The following is a 16912-nucleotide window of genomic DNA, read 5'->3' as shown; positions in this document are numbered from 1 at the left end:
GTTCAGTGACTCACTCATTAAAACAGTCAAATGTTTCATTCCTGAATGAATTAATAGATTTAATATCAATGAATCGCTTTAATTTCCCATTTCAAGGACCTTTTCATGTTTTTAAATCTTTTCAAATATCAATATTCAACGTTTTATGTTTAAAACAAAACATTATTTATGCGTAAATAAAAAAAAAATTCAAATTAATAAGCAGACCCAACATTAGCAAAAAAAAACATTCTTATTATGGAATGGAAGTCTTTGTACCAGATGAAGTGGAAAACCAAAATCATCTCTTAATTTCAATACTTAAATTAAAGAGTGACCAGATGAAGTGTCAGTGCTTACCAAAAGATACAAAATGTAAGAAAGAGTTAAAACTGAACACAGTCTTGCTGCTCAAACTGTGTATAGAACAATTGTTAATATTTATTTGCTCCTTTACTATTTTGAATTTACTTGTACTTTTACTTCCAATACTTAAGTTGTAATTAACATTTTAAAAAAATACTTTTCATACTTAAGTACAATAAATGTCACAAAACATTTTATTCTAAACGGTGACTTTAACTTCTACCAAAGTAATTTTCTGGTAAGATATCTATATTTTTACTTAAGTGTGGATTTCAGGTACTTTATCCCATCACTGGGAATCTGTGTATGATGGTTATAGTCGAAGTCAGATTGACCCTAAACATAATAAAAACAATAATAATAAAATCAGACATAATAATAATAATAATAATAATAATAATAATAATAATAAAAAAAAAATCTGTTAAAAACAGCAAAACTTTATCGTTATACAGCACATTATACACATAATTGTAATTAAATTAAAACATTTTTCAATCACAAAACAACTCAAATGGCATATAATGCAGTTTACATACAAAATCAAACCATAAAAGAAATTGTAATGAGTTAATTATTAAATTAATTAAAACACATTTGACATCCTGCCTCATTAAATGTGACAAATGGACCTAACCAGACATTTATGGATAATAGAATTGAAACCTTTTAGTAAAAATAAACATTATAAAGTTACAAAAAAAAAAAAATAGCTTGGAGGATATCATTCACAACATTATTCTTATTTAAGATAGTTCTGAGTAAAATATTCCTAGTGTTGCGCGTTATGTATTGTCGCCCCCTGGCGGAGGCTCGGAAACGTCAGGCCTCGCGCTTAACTAAAGCGCCTCAACAGCAGCTGCGCAGCGGTTGAAAGTACTTCCGGCGGGTCATCGTCGCCTCTTAGAAAAGTTACTATTTCCCCGCAGACTTTTCCTCAAAGCAAAAATACCACTCTGTCTACCGAGCGGAAAGACAGCGTCCGGCAGAATGCTTCAACGCAGACAGTCCTCGGCGAAACGCAGTTTGTAATCCAACGGACTTTGTGCCGCGCGCCAGAGTGTGCTCGAGCGAGAGGAAGCAGTATTCAACCATCTTTCCTCTGCTGGCAATAACAAGAACAGAGAAGGGTCCAAGTGGGGCTGCACTTCTCAGTTTATCCTCTTTTTCTCTTAATTCACACTCGGAGCCGCGAGGTTGCCCTTTCCCCGACCGAGACCGAGGAATATAACGCGTCCACTCACCGGGATCGTAGCATTAGTAGATTAGCGATTTGATTTGGTATTTCTTTTTTCATGTTTCCAACAGGTTTACCTTCCCCTAGTCCCCCACCGCCAGCCCAAGAGCCCAGACCGTCAGCTTCTGATGTTCACAACGACAGTAACGTTAGCTTAACGGCTTCTAAGAAGAGGAAAATAAACAGCTCCGAGAAGGAAGACATTGATTCAATATCTTCGTCTCCTAAAGCCATTTGTAATTCCTCCTCCACAACGTCCAGCTCTTCCAGTTCACAGCAGCAGCAGCACATCCAGAAGAAGTTGAGGTTCGAGGACCCGCTGGATTTGATCGGACTGGATGTGAAGATGGCCGAGGAGTCGTGTAACCCTGCAGAATCGTGTTCCAAGGCGAGGAATGTGTTTCTGCCCGGAGGTGTCGGGCATCATGCTAACGGACTGACCAAGTCTGCGGGCTCCGCCACCTTCTCCAACAGCAAACCCGGCGCTGCGAAGAAACTTGTTATCAAGAACTTTAAAGGTAGGTGAATAGTCTGAGTTCGCCCTCGTCTTGTCTGAAAACATCTTTGGCTGTGTCTCAAAACTTAGCGAGCTGCCAGCCTATGCAGCATTTTTTGCTAAACGCACCTGCGATGTCCAGAAATGATGCGTAGTATCTAAAGCAGTAGTAAACAACTTAAACAATTGTGTAACTAAAGGAAAAGTGCTGCTGTCATGTTGTTGAGGCCAGCTTTTTATCTGTACGCACTTCTATATAGACTTTATTATGTAACTTGCGTTTGTTTATGAAGTGACTTACCTTACATAAACAAAATCAAATCAAAAACAATTAATTGAGATTAATTGAAAACACTAATTGGTTTTAGTTTTTCTTTTGATTTTTAACTGATGTTTGTAAACATAATTTTCTTTTTGTTATAATGTTGTATGTAATTTTAATTTTGTGTGTATATATACAGTAGTGGCCAAAAGTTTTGGCAGTGACATAAATTTTGTGTTTTGCGGCTTAAGCTATTGTGGTGTTCATTCACATTGTTTCTAGATTATTGTGTAGAGTGATCAGATGCATTTTAAATAATTGTTAAAAGCAAATGAAAAAAAAAGAACTTTTCACCAAAACAAACAAACAAATTCATTGTTTTGTTGATCCTGACACAAATGTGATCATACTAGTCAGGTAAAATCGCTATCATAGTAATTAGCAACTGCTTTAAAAGTAATGAAAAACCACTAAAACATTAAACAACAACTGCATAAAAAGCACAGAAAAAGAGGGAAGAAATGCTTCCAATGTGATTCTGTTCTTGTTTAGCAATGGTTACCTTCAAAGAAACATGTGCAGCCATCAACGCTTTGGATCAAAATGGCCTCACATGCAAGGAAATTGCTACAAAGAATATTGCACCTAAAGGAGCCATTTACCGGATCATCAAGAACTTGAAGGAGAGGTTCAACTGCAGTGAAAGTCAACAAGAAGACCTAAGACCATGGAATCATGTCACCAGCAGTGCAGAGCTTGCTCAGGAATAGCAGCAGGTGTGAGAGCATCTGCACATACAGTGAGGCCAAGACTTTTGGACAACGGCCTGGTGTCAAGAAGGACAGCAAAGAAGCCACTTCTCTCCAAGAAAAAAACAAAAGTCAAGGACCGACTGAAATTCTGCAGGAAGTATAAGGATTGGAAAGCAGAAATCTGGTGCACAGTTATTTTCTCTGATGAAGCTCCCTTCCGACTGTTTGGGACATCTGGAAAAAAACACACGATTGTTCGGAGAAGAAAAGGTAAACGCTACCATGAGACATGTGTTGTGCCAACAGTAAAGCATCCAGAGACCAGCCATGTGTGGGGTTCGTTTTTTCAACCAAGGGAGTGGGCTCTCTCATAATTCTGCCCAAAAACAATGCCATGAGTAAAGAATGGTATCAAAACGTCCTGCAAGAGCAACTTCTTCCAAAGATCCATGAGCAATTTGGTGATGATCCATGCATTTTCCAGCATGATGGAGCACCCATGTCACAAAAAAGCAAGAGTGATAAAGAAGTGGCTCGAAGATCATTACATTGCAATTTTGGATCCTTGGCCAGGCAACTCCTCGGATCTCAATCCCATAGAGAACCTGTGGTCAGTCCTCAAAAAGGCGATTGGACCAGCAGAAGCCCACAAATTGTGATCAACTCTAAAAACTAATAAAGCAAGAATGGATAGCTATCAGTCACACTATAAAAACATTTTTAAAAAACACCAATTTTGCTAATAAAAGTCTTTAAAACGTATTATATGCTTATCATTGTTTTTCAGTACACTATAGAAACATGTGGAAAAATTATCTACAAATACTGAAGCAGCAACATTTGCAAAAGAAAAATTGTCACTGCCAAAACTTTTGGCCACGACTGTATATTCTCCAAAACAGTGACATAAGAAGCAAAACAATATGAATATCAAAACTCAAAAAGTATTAATGTGTTGTAGCAAAAAAATACCTGCTTAATATTTCTGCTTTTAAACCCTCAAAGTGCATGCTAACCCAGTTTACCCCATGATAATGTCCTTACTGTAACTTATCTGTACTAACTTTTTCTTAATCTCGAAATATTTAATCAGTGATCAACATTATGGCATGTTGTCATTTGCATCTTTACATTTAGTCCTAGTAGCCAAAAAAATTCAATTAATCAAAAATAAATAAATTTAAAAACATCAACAAAAAATAAAAATCTGTGCTGTTGTCACAGGTGAGATCAGCTTTTTATCTATACGTACTTATATATATAGATATAGATTTTATGTAACTTGCGTTTGATACATACATACACATTATATATTATATTATATATATACATTGAAACACTAACCAGTTTTTATGTTTCTTACGGATATAGATTTTATGTAACTTGCGTTTGTTTATGATGGCACATCACTTGTATAGACAAAATCAAAACCTGACCTTCATTGAAACACTAACCAGTTTTTATGTTTCTTACGCATCCTGACTGTTTGTAATCATCCCTCTTTTTTTCTTGTAATGTTATATCAGAAAAGCCCAAATTACCGGAGAATTACACGAATGAGACCTGGCAGAAGCTGAAGGAGGCAGTAGAGGCCATACAGAACAGCACTTCAATAAGATACAATCTAGAAGAGCTCTATCAGGTAGGTTTATGTACATATTTGTTTTATCATTTAGTATTATTATACATGGAATCTAACGCTATTTATTCCCTTTTGTTTTTTCAGGCTGTTGAAAACTTGTGCTCTCATAAGATATCTGCCAAGCTCTATAAACAGCTCAGAGTGGTCTGTGAAGACCATATCAAGGCACAGATTGACCAGTTCAGAGAATATCCTTTTCTTTGCTACAAATTTATATTTTGTGTCTTGCTGTCTTGTTAGGTTGAGAGTTAAAGTAAAGAGCAAGGCTCAACATGAACATTTAAAAAAAAAAAAAAAATGTTTTTGTTCACAAAACAATGGCCCATCAAACATGACTTTAATTATTAGAAACATTTTTGCAGATTAAATTGAGGATTCTTTGATGTATAGTTTATAAAAACGCATTTATTTGAAATAGAAATATTTTGTAACATTACAAATGTGTGTACTGTCACTTTTGATCAAATTTTTATCCTTGCTAAACAAAAATATAAATTTCCTTCAAAAGCTCTTACTGAATTCAGATATGTTAGAAATATATATATATATATATATATATATATATATATATATATTATATATCTATATATATATATATATATATATATATATAATATATATCTATATATATATCTATATATATATATATTCTTTGGAATTATTGATACATTCTTTGGAATTATTGCTTTTTTTAATATTAATCATGTATTTCTTAAAACAAAAATAGCAAGATTGATTTTAATTTTATGTAATAGCTGAACTTTTGACAAACTCATTAACGATTTTGCTAGAAAACTATGGCAGACAGTGCATATGATGAGCTATATATATGAGGGAACATTTTTCAGAAATTGAGAAGTTGTCACTGGTAATTAAATAGGACTGTCTGCTAATCATAACTGTCATATGAAACCATTTCTTAACTCTTGCTCTACGGATGCCTTAGACAGTGTTCTGTTCCTCAAGAAAATAGACAAATGTTGGCAAGATCACTGCAGACAAATGGTTAGTGAAGTTAGTCTACTCTAGACCTCTTTTCTCTATATTTATTTTGAATAAGTTGAAAGTTGACCTTTTTATTAAACGTTCTTATATCTAGTTATTTACTTGTTTGCAAAAATGCTTTTAATACAAAAACACTGTCTTTTCTTCTAGATCATGATTAGGAGTATATTTTTGTTTTTGGATCGCACATATGTTTTACAAAATTCGATGCTGCCATCAATCTGGTATGTCTTCACTCTTTGCCGAAAGAATTTGTAACATTGGCACCGTCACATTTGCTGTCTTTATTTACTACCATTGCTTTGCTGTTCACTGGTGATTAAAGATACACTTGTGTTCTGTCTTCAGGGACATGGGCTTGGAGTTGTTTCGTTTCTATATCATCAGCGACCTGAAGGTGCAGAGTAAGACAATCGATGGGATTCTGCTTCTTATTGAGAGAGAGCGGACTGGAGAGGCCATAGACCGCAGTCTCCTGAGGAGTCTTCTGAGCATGCTCTCAGATCTGCAGGTTACCTTACCTGCTTTCTCACTTGTACTCAAACCAGCGTATCTGGGTTTATGTTGCATTTATGGCATAACCATTTAATAATATTAATCATTTTGACTTGCTGTTCAGTTTTTTTTAAACTATAAAAAAACATGGTTACCACAAGGACTTTACTTGTGTTTCTTATTGCTTGCTTAAGTGGCATGTCTGTATAAAGTCAGTAAACCCAATAACTTTCACATTACACAGACAAGAATACAACATAAACATTTTTAACAGTCTGGTTAGTTAAGCATGAATATTTATATTTGCTAGAACTATTTATATTTTTGCGAAAAGAAAATTTGCTAATGCTGGAAAACCTTTTTGCAGATTTTTTTTTTTTTTTTTTTTAATAATGATGAATATTAATGCACATTTAATAAAATGTGAGTATTATTGTCAGTGTTCATAATTCATGTTTCTGCTTTTAAACCCTTAAATCACATGGCCCGTTTATCTCCATGGTAATGTCTGTATTGTAGCAACTTATTGTTCTTAAACTGATGGATGAGTCTAAAATATTTTACGCATCAACATTATGCCACATCCTGTAATTTGCATCTTTACATTTAGTCTCAGTTGCAAAAACTGTAATTCTGCATTAATACATTAATGAAAGATTAAATAAAACCATGGCAAATCTTGTGAGGTCTTGATCCCTGATATCATTCAGCCCTTAAACTGTGGTCAAACCTGTTAGTGTTAGTATTGTTGTTGTAATCATACCTTTGTTCATTATATGACAGATTTATCAGGATTCATTTGAGCAGCGCTTTCTGGAGGAGACAAATCGACTGTATGCTGCAGAGGGCCAGAGGCTCATGCAGGAAAGAGAGGTGAGTTTTGCATCAGGGGAACATAAAGTATTGATTTTTTTTTACATTTAATTTAATTTTAATTTATTGTTTTGTTATTGTGATTCTGTGAGCAATAAAATATTGGCATGCCTCATTAAGTGGAAGTTAGCTACAGGCTAGATTTGTATTTTCTATTTTATTTTTTTATTTTAATAATGTAATCACTCTTAGTTTTTTTGTTTCAAAATTATTTACACCCCTACAAAGATATGCTGCTATTTTGTTTTTGTTTTTGTTTTTTCTCTCTCTCAATACTAATATGTTTTTGAGGACTGTAGCATAATTGAAGATAAATAGTACAAGTTATAAAGACCACTTTTATGGTGCTTTTTTGTGTCTGGGCTTTGTATGAAAAAAAGATTGAAATGAAGATGTGTTCCACAAAATAAACAAACATACATTTTTGTGAACTATAATTGAAATTAGTTTTCTTTTTCGGTCTCATTAAGGATAGTAACATTTCAGTTCTTTATCCCTAACAAATATTTTCTTTTCAGGTGCCAGAGTATCTCCATCATGTCAACAAACGTCTAGAAGAGGAGGCAGATAGAGTCATTACATACCTAGACCAGAGCACACAGTACGTATGCAGAGAACATATAATTTGCATTATAAGTTATTTTGGCAAAAATACATTATATATTACAATATTACATCTTTTTTTTATTTGTAGAAAATCCCTCATTGCCTCAGTGGAAAAGCAGCTGCTTGGAGAACACCTCACTGCAATACTTCAGAAAGGTATCACCTTCATCAAGATGATTGATACTATATTTGGTGTCCAAATGGTCAACCATCCTCAAAATTAGAAGTAATTTCCGTAAGTGATTGTTTTCTTGCCTCACTCTAGGTTTGAATAACCTGCTGGATGAGAACCGTATTCAGGATCTGTCTCTACTGTACCAGCTCTTCAGTCGTGTGAAGGGAGGCGTGCAGGTGCTTCTCCAGCACTGGATCGAGTACATCAAGGTGTGCAGGGAACCCATCTAGATGACTGGAAAAAACATGACATAACTGTTCTGAATGTGCACATTCAATTTCACAAGTCTTGTTTGTTTGTGTCTCAGGCCTTCGGAAGCACAATTGTCATCAACCCAGAGAAAGACAAGACAATGGTTCAGGAGCTTTTGGATTTCAAGGATAAAGTCGATTACATCATTGATGTATGTTTCATGAAGAATGAGAAGTTTGTAAATGGTATGAAGGAGGCCTTTGAGACCTTTATCAATAAACGGCCGAACAAACCTGCAGAGCTCATAGGTCAGTTCACAAATGTTGTTTTCAAAGCAATCTTTGAGGGTTTCTGTTTGATTGAGAGCTGGCAGCTGATTAGATCAAGACAAATATTAATATTCACTAATATTGTGAATTTGTTCTATAGCAAAATATGTGGATTCAAAGCTCCGTGCTGGGAACAAAGAAGCGACTGATGAGGAACTCGAGAAAATGTTGGACAAGATAATGATCATATTCAGGTTCATTTATGGTAATACATTTAAACTTAATCCTCCGTTCCAAAGACCTAGAAAGTTTTCAATTATTAAACATCTGTCTAAGCTTCATAGACTTTCTCATCTCTCTTAAGGCAAAGATGTTTTTGAGGCCTTCTACAAGAAAGACTTGGCTAAGAGGTTACTAGTGGGAAAGAGTGCCTCTGTAGATGCAGAGAAATCAATGCTGTCAAAACTGAAGCATGGTAAATGACATTTCTCCTTTAAAACATCCCATCCTCATTAACACAGATGTTTCGACAGACTGTGAAGTAAACAAAGGTGAATTGTGTTTTCTTGTAGAATGTGGAGCTGCATTTACCAGTAAGTTGGAAGGAATGTTCAAAGACATGGAACTCTCAAAAGATATTATGGTGCAGTTCAAACAGGTAATGATAGCTTTTACTTCTTTTAATGTCATTATTTGCATTTTCTTATTTTGTCTAATTACATCTTTCAAATTTCTCCCTTTGAATCTGGACCGCAGCACATGCAATGCCAAAATATTCCTGGGAACATTGAGTTGACGGTGAACATCCTCACTATGGGTTATTGGCCAACATATGCCCCCATGGAAGTACATCTGCCTCCAGAGGTCTGTTCTGATGAATATTGAGAGATGGGATCTTGGATTAGATGTTCCCTGGTCCTTTAACATGACAGTAATAACCTTCTTTTTTTTTCTCAATACCCTGTCACTCTCCAGATGGTAAGATTGCAAGAGATTTTCAAAACGTTTTACCTGGGCAAACACAGTGGACGGAAACTACAGTGGCAGTCGACGTTAGGACATTGCGTTTTAAAGGCAGAATTTAAAGAGGTGATGCACATTTTCTTTTCAAAAAAGCAATTGGGCTTGAAAACCAGACTGTTAGTAGCTCATCTTTATATATCTTTATATATATATATATATATATATATATATATATATATATATATATTATATATATATATCTAATATATATATTATGATCTCAGAAAATTAAATGATGGCTATAAGGAATTGCTATTTTTATATATATAATAGAATATATATCTATCGATATATATATAATATATATATATATATATATATATATATATATATATATATATATAATGTATGTAATTTTTTTTTTTTTTCCACAGGGCAAAAAAGAGCTGCAGGTTTCCCTGTTTCAGACGTTAGTTCTGCTGATGTTTAATGAAGGGGAGGAGTTCTCTCTGGAGGATATTAAATTGGCTACAGGCATTGGTACGGTTACTTGTGACAGGCAAAGTGCATTGCAATTTATTCCTGCTTTTAAGAGATACTATTGCATTCAATGTTAAACCAGGGTTTCTGCGGGTCTTCATTTTTAAGGCATTAAAAATTCTAAAATTCTAAAAAATATATGCCTAGAACAAGAACAATGGGGTACGAAAACCTTCTTCAAACCTGCAGAAAGCCTGTAAACCTCAGACTTTTACAAACTTCCAAAATGTTTAACAAATATGACAAGAACCTCCGGTAAATAAAAATACTAATAAATTTGCAGAGGACGGTGAGCTGAGGCGGACTCTGCAGTCACTGGCCTGTGGGAAGGCGCGTGTCCTTACCAAAATCCCAAAGAGTAAAGACGTGGAGGATGGAGACAAGTTCTCTTGTAATGATGATTTCAAACACAAACTCTTCAGGATTAAAATCAACCAGATCCAATGAAAGAAACGGTACTGTCCCGGCACACCTATCATTGATTGGGGTTGTGTGAAAGTCTCATGCTCTTTGCTGTACCTCACAGGTGGAGGAGCAAGCCAGCACTACAGAGAGAGTATTCCAGGACCGTCGTCAGTACCAAATTGATGCTGCAATTGTTCGAATCATGAAGATGAGGAAAACTCTCAGCCATAATCTTCTGGTGTCTGAGGTGTACAACCAACTTAAATTCCCAGTCAAGGTGAGGTCATGGTCACCAAAACGTTTTGGTTTCACAGTTAATGGAGCAGTTTCACTGTGGATGTTGTGCAGCTAGCCGTGTACTCAGTGTAACTAAGATTTATTGTACAGTGTGACAGCTTTTATGCATTACAATAAGAGCATTTTTAATTGCATGTTGTACAATCACATTATCTGTCCAAGTATTTTTTCTTGCTATTTTTTTATGGAAATTAATCTATTTATTTATTAATTTAATTGATCAGAAGTGACCGTAATGACATTTGTAATGTTACAGAAAAATATGAAGCAGCACAATATTGATCATGTTTATTGAGCACCAAAATCAGCATATTAGAATGATTTCTGAAAGATCATGTGAAACGGAAGACTGGAGTAATGATGCTGAAAATTCAGCTGGTTGTGAAATGGGATGCCTAAATAACAAATATGAAATTTTTAATGTGAATTATGTTTAGCAAAAATAATTATGATCAAAGTCAAGGGATCTTTTCATAATCGTTTAGATTTCACGTAAATTTAATTCACAGTTAATGCATTATTTTTCCCCTCTAGTCTTAAGATTTCATATAATATGAGCAATATGAATAATGTTCTCAATTGAAAATTAGCCCCAAGACTCACTGTGCTCACAGCAGAGAACATATACCATTGTGACTAAATTGTGTTTCATCTTTTTTGCAGCCTGCTGATCTGAAGAAGAGGATAGAGTCAATCATTGACAGGGACTACATGGAAAGGGATAAGGACAATCCCAATCAATACAACTATGTGGCTTAGACAGAGAGAGAGAATAAGAGGTAGAAATGAGGGATGGTAGAAATGACAGGAGGAAGCTGTTCTCAGTGACATTGTTTACTTCCCTTAGCACATGGAACCCCTTGTTCCAAGTTTTGTTCAATTTAACACTGGTCTTTCTCCCCAGTGACCAACAACCGAATCAGTTTTCTCTTCCTGGCTTTGACAGGGTAGCGTAAGTTTGATTTCTCGCATTAGAAGAAAAGAAAATACAAGATTATTTTGTTAAAATGCTTCTAAGAATTGGACTATCCCAAGCTTAAAAAGAAAAGGTATTTATTTTAAGACGTAGTTCCATGGCTTTTGTTTGTTGTCTCTGGCACGTGTTTCTTTTTTGTCATTGTTTACTCATATGCAGATATCTCACAACATATTGAGACATTACCTGTGCAAAGAAAACCCAACACCAGATTCACCGGATTAGACTCATTTGTTCAGTCGGTGTCACATTGGTACCGGTTCGTGAACACTGAAAACAGTTTTTCTCTTTGCCAATGTTGTTACAAAGAAAAGAAGATTCAGCTGATTGGGTCACAAGCGAGTTTATGTTCTGTGAATGATTTATTGATGAATAGAACAATTGAGGCTGATTGGAAATTTCACAGTATGTGCCAAGATTAGATAAAACCAAGCACCTTGTTTTGTTTGTAGGGATGTTAACGCTGCTAAACACTAACTTGTACATCTTCCTTCTTTTTTCCCTCCCCTCCCTGCTTACATCATCTCACATCTCCTCCTCTTGTTTATTTTGTACATACATTTTACACACAACTTTGATGTTTGACACTTTCGACTGCATTACAAACTGCATTCTTCTCCGAAAACTCGAACAAGCACAGCAGCACCGTTTTATCATTCTTAGTGTTTCCAAGTTTATATATCCCTTAAGTTCTGAATTAGGCCCGTATACTGAGAAGCTCCTCTGTGTGGCATCACTGGATTGCTCGGTGGAATTTTCGGCAATGGTGTTTTGAGAAATCATACTTAAGTGGACAGTCGTCCAGTGTCCTTGGAAAAAGTATGCTTGTTTTTATTGCCTCAGAATAAAACAACTGTAGTGTTTCCATGATCTTGTCCCTCAAATCAATTAGTGTGATCTTCACTGAAACAAACTTGATGACAAATGGATAATTAATTCTAGATAATGAGTGGGTGAATGGAGCAAAGATGCCTCAGACATCATAAATTGGTAGTCTATTATTGTTTTAATCAAAAATACATTGAGCGTAATAAGTATTCTAACTAATAACCATATAAAATGTGACGCTGTATTTTATATAAATGTATAAATACATGGTTTGTGGTTTTAATTTTGAGTTTTTGGACTGGTTTGCTTCCATAACATTTTTCTTTAAGACAAGTGGGGAAATTAAAAAAAAAAAAAAAAAAATAATATATATATATATATATATATATATATATATATATATATATATATATATATATATATATATATATATATATATATCTCTTTGAAGGCAGTTTTCTCAAAAATGTTTTTTGTCCTCATGCACTAAACCAGAAATCTCCACTTTACTAGCTCTTCCATAAAACTTAATCCAATCTATATTCTGACGTTTTTGCTTTATCTATCTTCTGATCTGGAAATGTATGCAAAAATTTGTGCATATTTAAACATTTCTGGTGAATTTTTTTTTAATGCAAAACAGTTGTCTTAATATGCTGTGAATAGTTACATTTTTTTACTCACTTTGACTTTATCTTTGAAGACTCAGGTTTAAATAGATGCAAAAATACATAGCATCATTTTTGTCGCGCTGTACTTCCATCCCTTGCCGTAAAATGCTTACCACTGTCGTAAATGTCGTAAACAGGAATCACCTGCGGTTGACGTGAAGCGTGGAGTTTGAGTTAGTTCATTAAATCTACTGAATGTTTAGGTTTTTTTTTTTTGTTTTAAAAAAAAACTGACCAGTTACAAGCTGTAAGACCCCACAGATCAGAAGACAAGAGTGACGGATAAACGACCTGCAAGGATGTTTAAAAAGTAAGCTTGAGCCGGTTATCAGCCTTATAAATAGTAGCGAACACAATTTAGCTTTGTTGCAGTTATGTATTGTTTCATTAACCCAGTAGCTTTGGCATCTCACTAGAAACAGAAGGAATGTTGCATGACTACGCTTATCAGTTTTATGCTATTGTAACTTAATATGTGGTGTCTTAATTTCTGTAACCGAGACAGCAACCTGTTTAGCTAACGCACTCCGCTAACTCGCTCTGTCACAGCTGACTGCATGGTTCATTAGATCCATCTCTATTCCTATTTTTTTTTTATACTTACTTTTTGCTAAGATATTTCTAACTTGAACAGATGATAAGCAAACTGCAAAAAAAAAAGAGACTGTGATTGCAATGGATGTTTATATTAATTATAAAACCTGAACAACTGATGGTAATTATGTCATGTGAGACCTTTATATTAAACCAATTTCTTTATTTTGCCATACTTTGCCACAAAAATCTAATATTACAGAGACCTGCATGTATTTGACATTAAATTTGCTAATTAATATTTTTTTCTCTCTCTCTCTCTCTTCATAGATTTGATGAAAAGGAAAATGTTTCAAACTGTATTCAACTGAAGACATCTGTTATTAAGGGTATAAAGAATCAGCTGTTAGATCAGTTTCCCAACATCGATGATTGGCTCAACCAGATAATGCCCAAAAAGGACCCTGTCAAAATTGTGAGATGGTAAGAGTTGCACTATATATAGTGTCGGTGCTTACTGATGTGCAGTACTAAGAGAGGAACTCATTTTACATCAGAGGTGTGATATTTTATGTTTCCAGTCATGAGCATATTGAAATTCTCACGGTAAATGGAGAGCTGCTCTTCTTCAGACAGAGAGAGGGACCCTTCTATCCCACCCTCAGACTTCTGCACAAATGTAAGACCGCTTTCAATTTTTTTTAATGAGTAGCAGTAAGATGTTTCTCTGCAGAAGAGGTTGCTGGGTGCTTATACTACTAAGTTATACTTCTTATTATTCCTTTGGTCGGACTAATGGCTGGTACTCACGTGTCTGTTCTTCAGATCCCTTCATTCTGCCACACCAACAAGTAGATAAAGGAGCCATCAAATTTGTTCTGAGCGGAGCCAATATCATGTGCCCAGGCCTCACATCACCAGGAGCCAAACTCTTCCCCTGCTGCAACAGACACAGTAGTCGTATCTTTCCAACTGTTGCATTATATTCTGTTTTCTAAAACATTTTCTCCACGTGATGAATTAATCCTATTGATTCATTGTGAGGATTAGTTCACTAAAACAATAAGAAATAGTTTACTTCTTTTGTCAATTCCTTTGATACAAATGTCGCAAAAAAAGGACATAAAAAACACCATTCATCTGTGATTAATAAAAGGTAATTATTATGTATGTATGATTATAGAGTTTATTCATGTTTTAAAATTTATCTTTTCAGTTTTCTATTTAACTTCAGTTTGTTTTAATAGTTTTTGTTCTGCGTTTAATATTCTATTCCGCTTTAATTTCATTTTTATTTTAGTTTTAGTAATTTTAGTGTTCCAACTTAAATTCATTTATTTCAGGTAGTTGCCAAAGCAGTTGACTGGTGTGTGTTGATTTATTATCACAGGTTGTTGTCCTTAAGTATTTGTTTTCAGGCCATAATGGCAGAAGGTGTAAGCAGCACGCGCTTTGTGTGGGAGTCATGAAGATGTCTGCAGATGACATGTAAGTGGTTTTATGCATCCCCTGCACTCTGAATCCCATTTGGTTTATAAATGCGAAAAAAACACACACAGTGGAATTTTTAGTTGCTCTAGAGTCTATAGTCTCGATTGTGGTGTAAATGCATCATGTATAAAAAATATTTTTGTTAACACAGAGGAAACAATGAATGAAATCAATTAAATATGTCAGCATCCGTTTAAATCTGTGACTACAGTTTATTGGTTATTGAAAACTAAAATATATATAAAAAAAAGTACAGTGCATTTCATTTGAAAATATTTTCTTGTCTCACATCGCTGAACAGAGGGAAAGTAAACAAGGGAATTGGAATTGAGAACGTTCACTATCTGAATGATGGACTGTGGCACATGAAGACGTACAAGTCATAAGTAATGACAGATGAGAGGATGTGCTGGAATCGTTTGGACCTCTTGTCACCAGGCTGCCCATCTACTGTTTTACATGAATGGACTCAACTGTATACCATGCCGAAAGAGCTTTGAAAGCGACCCTATTTTAATGCAAAATAAAACCTGCATTCAAGTCATCCAAAACTGAAATGGTCTGTTGCTACAGTGAGAGCTGAATTGTGTCATGGCAGCTTAAAGCCTGTTTAAACAAGAGTTTAATTCTCAGTTGCCTGAAACAGAAATCATTTGGTATTTGCTTAGACGAAATTACTTGCCAAAGATGAGTTATACAACACATGCCATTATATACTCTGTATCATATGCAGTTCTAGACCCTATGTTTTTATTGTTTTGAATCTTTTTGTTTGCTCTAAAAGCAGGAAACATACATTATTGACAATGAATCTCAAAAGAATCCCATGAGGGGTTAACTTACAGATGTTTCTGTTGCTCTACATCCACATCATATTTATGGAAATATAAACCGCAAAAGCCAATGTTCATGTCCCAATAAATAAAGGGAGATTTGATTACTGTTACAGAAAGTGAATCCAACCAGCTTGTCAAAAAAAAACTAAACAAAGAACAAAAGGAAACCCAAATTCTTTTTAAGGTAACTGTAATATCAGAAAAACCAAAGTAAGGTACGGGCGGTGCATTCAAATTTATCAGTATGTGTATTCGCTGAGAATCAAAACCAATAGTACGGGGTCTAAGTCTACACTTATTTGATCCTCTTGTTGTTTTCTTAGTTTACTTCTGATGCCACAGTTTTTAGTCAAGTCAGGCTGGAAATGGCCATGAATATATAAAGGCTTTATTTTGCATTCATAAACAGAACCTTTTTTTTTTTAAATCTTACACAGTATTAATCTACATTAGTATTTGTTTCTACAATAATATATTGTCTATCATAAATCCATAATATTATAACACTTTCCTTAAATTTCCCCTTTGAGAGTGAATACACTTTTTTTCTATTAAAGGGATCCAGCTTTGGAATTAAGAACAGCTGCAGCAGAATATATGTTCTCCTCATCCTCAGATTAATACAGATTTCAAAGTCATACCTTCAGACTCCATTGAGGAAAAATATTGACGGGAGACTAAAGTTGAGTAGGTGAACTCCTCCATGTATTGTAGCCAAGTACCTCAGTGACACCAAGAAGTTTATCAACCAGCAGAGACTTTCACTACATTATCATTCCACCAGAAACAGTGTATGCGATCAAATGTCCAGAAACTACACCATAGACAGTGATGATGTCATCAGAGTTATCACAGAGGTATGATGATTTATCAAATATGAACTGATAAATATTTTTTAGGTCTATAAAATTCTATGCCCCTTTGTCAGAGTGAGTAAATTAACAGGTACTGTTCACCTTCCCATCTTAATTCCTGTTTCATCATTTAATCAGTATCAAATTAGTTTTTCAGCAAAGTACGAG

The 16912-nt window shown here is 34.7% G+C and overlaps 1 protein-coding gene and 1 pseudogene across 1 annotated transcript; both read left to right on the top strand.

The window, feature by feature from the left end:
• The first annotated feature begins 1200 nt into the window (after positions 1-1200).
• Positions 1201-11541, top strand: cul4b (cullin 4B). The gene is given in 21 exon segments (XM_042770235.1): positions 1201-2100; positions 4619-4734; positions 4819-4922; positions 5670-5739; positions 5890-5963; positions 6088-6250; positions 7018-7107; positions 7626-7708; positions 7802-7869; positions 7979-8097; positions 8196-8388; positions 8510-8614; positions 8714-8824; positions 8922-9007; positions 9106-9213; positions 9325-9438; positions 9747-9852; positions 10136-10291; positions 10294-10307; positions 10379-10534; positions 11218-11541. Coding segments are annotated over 21 exon segments (2592 nt in total). The 5' UTR covers positions 1201-1640; the 3' UTR covers positions 11314-11541.
• Positions 11542-13257: 1716 nt separating this feature from the next.
• Positions 13258-15440, top strand: LOC122147532 (annotated as a pseudogene).
• Positions 15441-16912: the final 1472 nt, after the last annotated feature.

The sequence above is a fragment of the Cyprinus carpio genome, chromosome A14, assembly GCF_018340385.1.
Source record: "Cyprinus carpio isolate SPL01 chromosome A14, ASM1834038v1, whole genome shotgun sequence".
Lineage (NCBI taxonomy): Eukaryota > Metazoa > Chordata > Actinopteri > Cypriniformes > Cyprinidae > Cyprinus > Cyprinus carpio.
The sequence above is the reverse complement of the archived record's forward strand: the minus strand, read 5'-3'. Positions and strand labels throughout refer to the sequence as shown.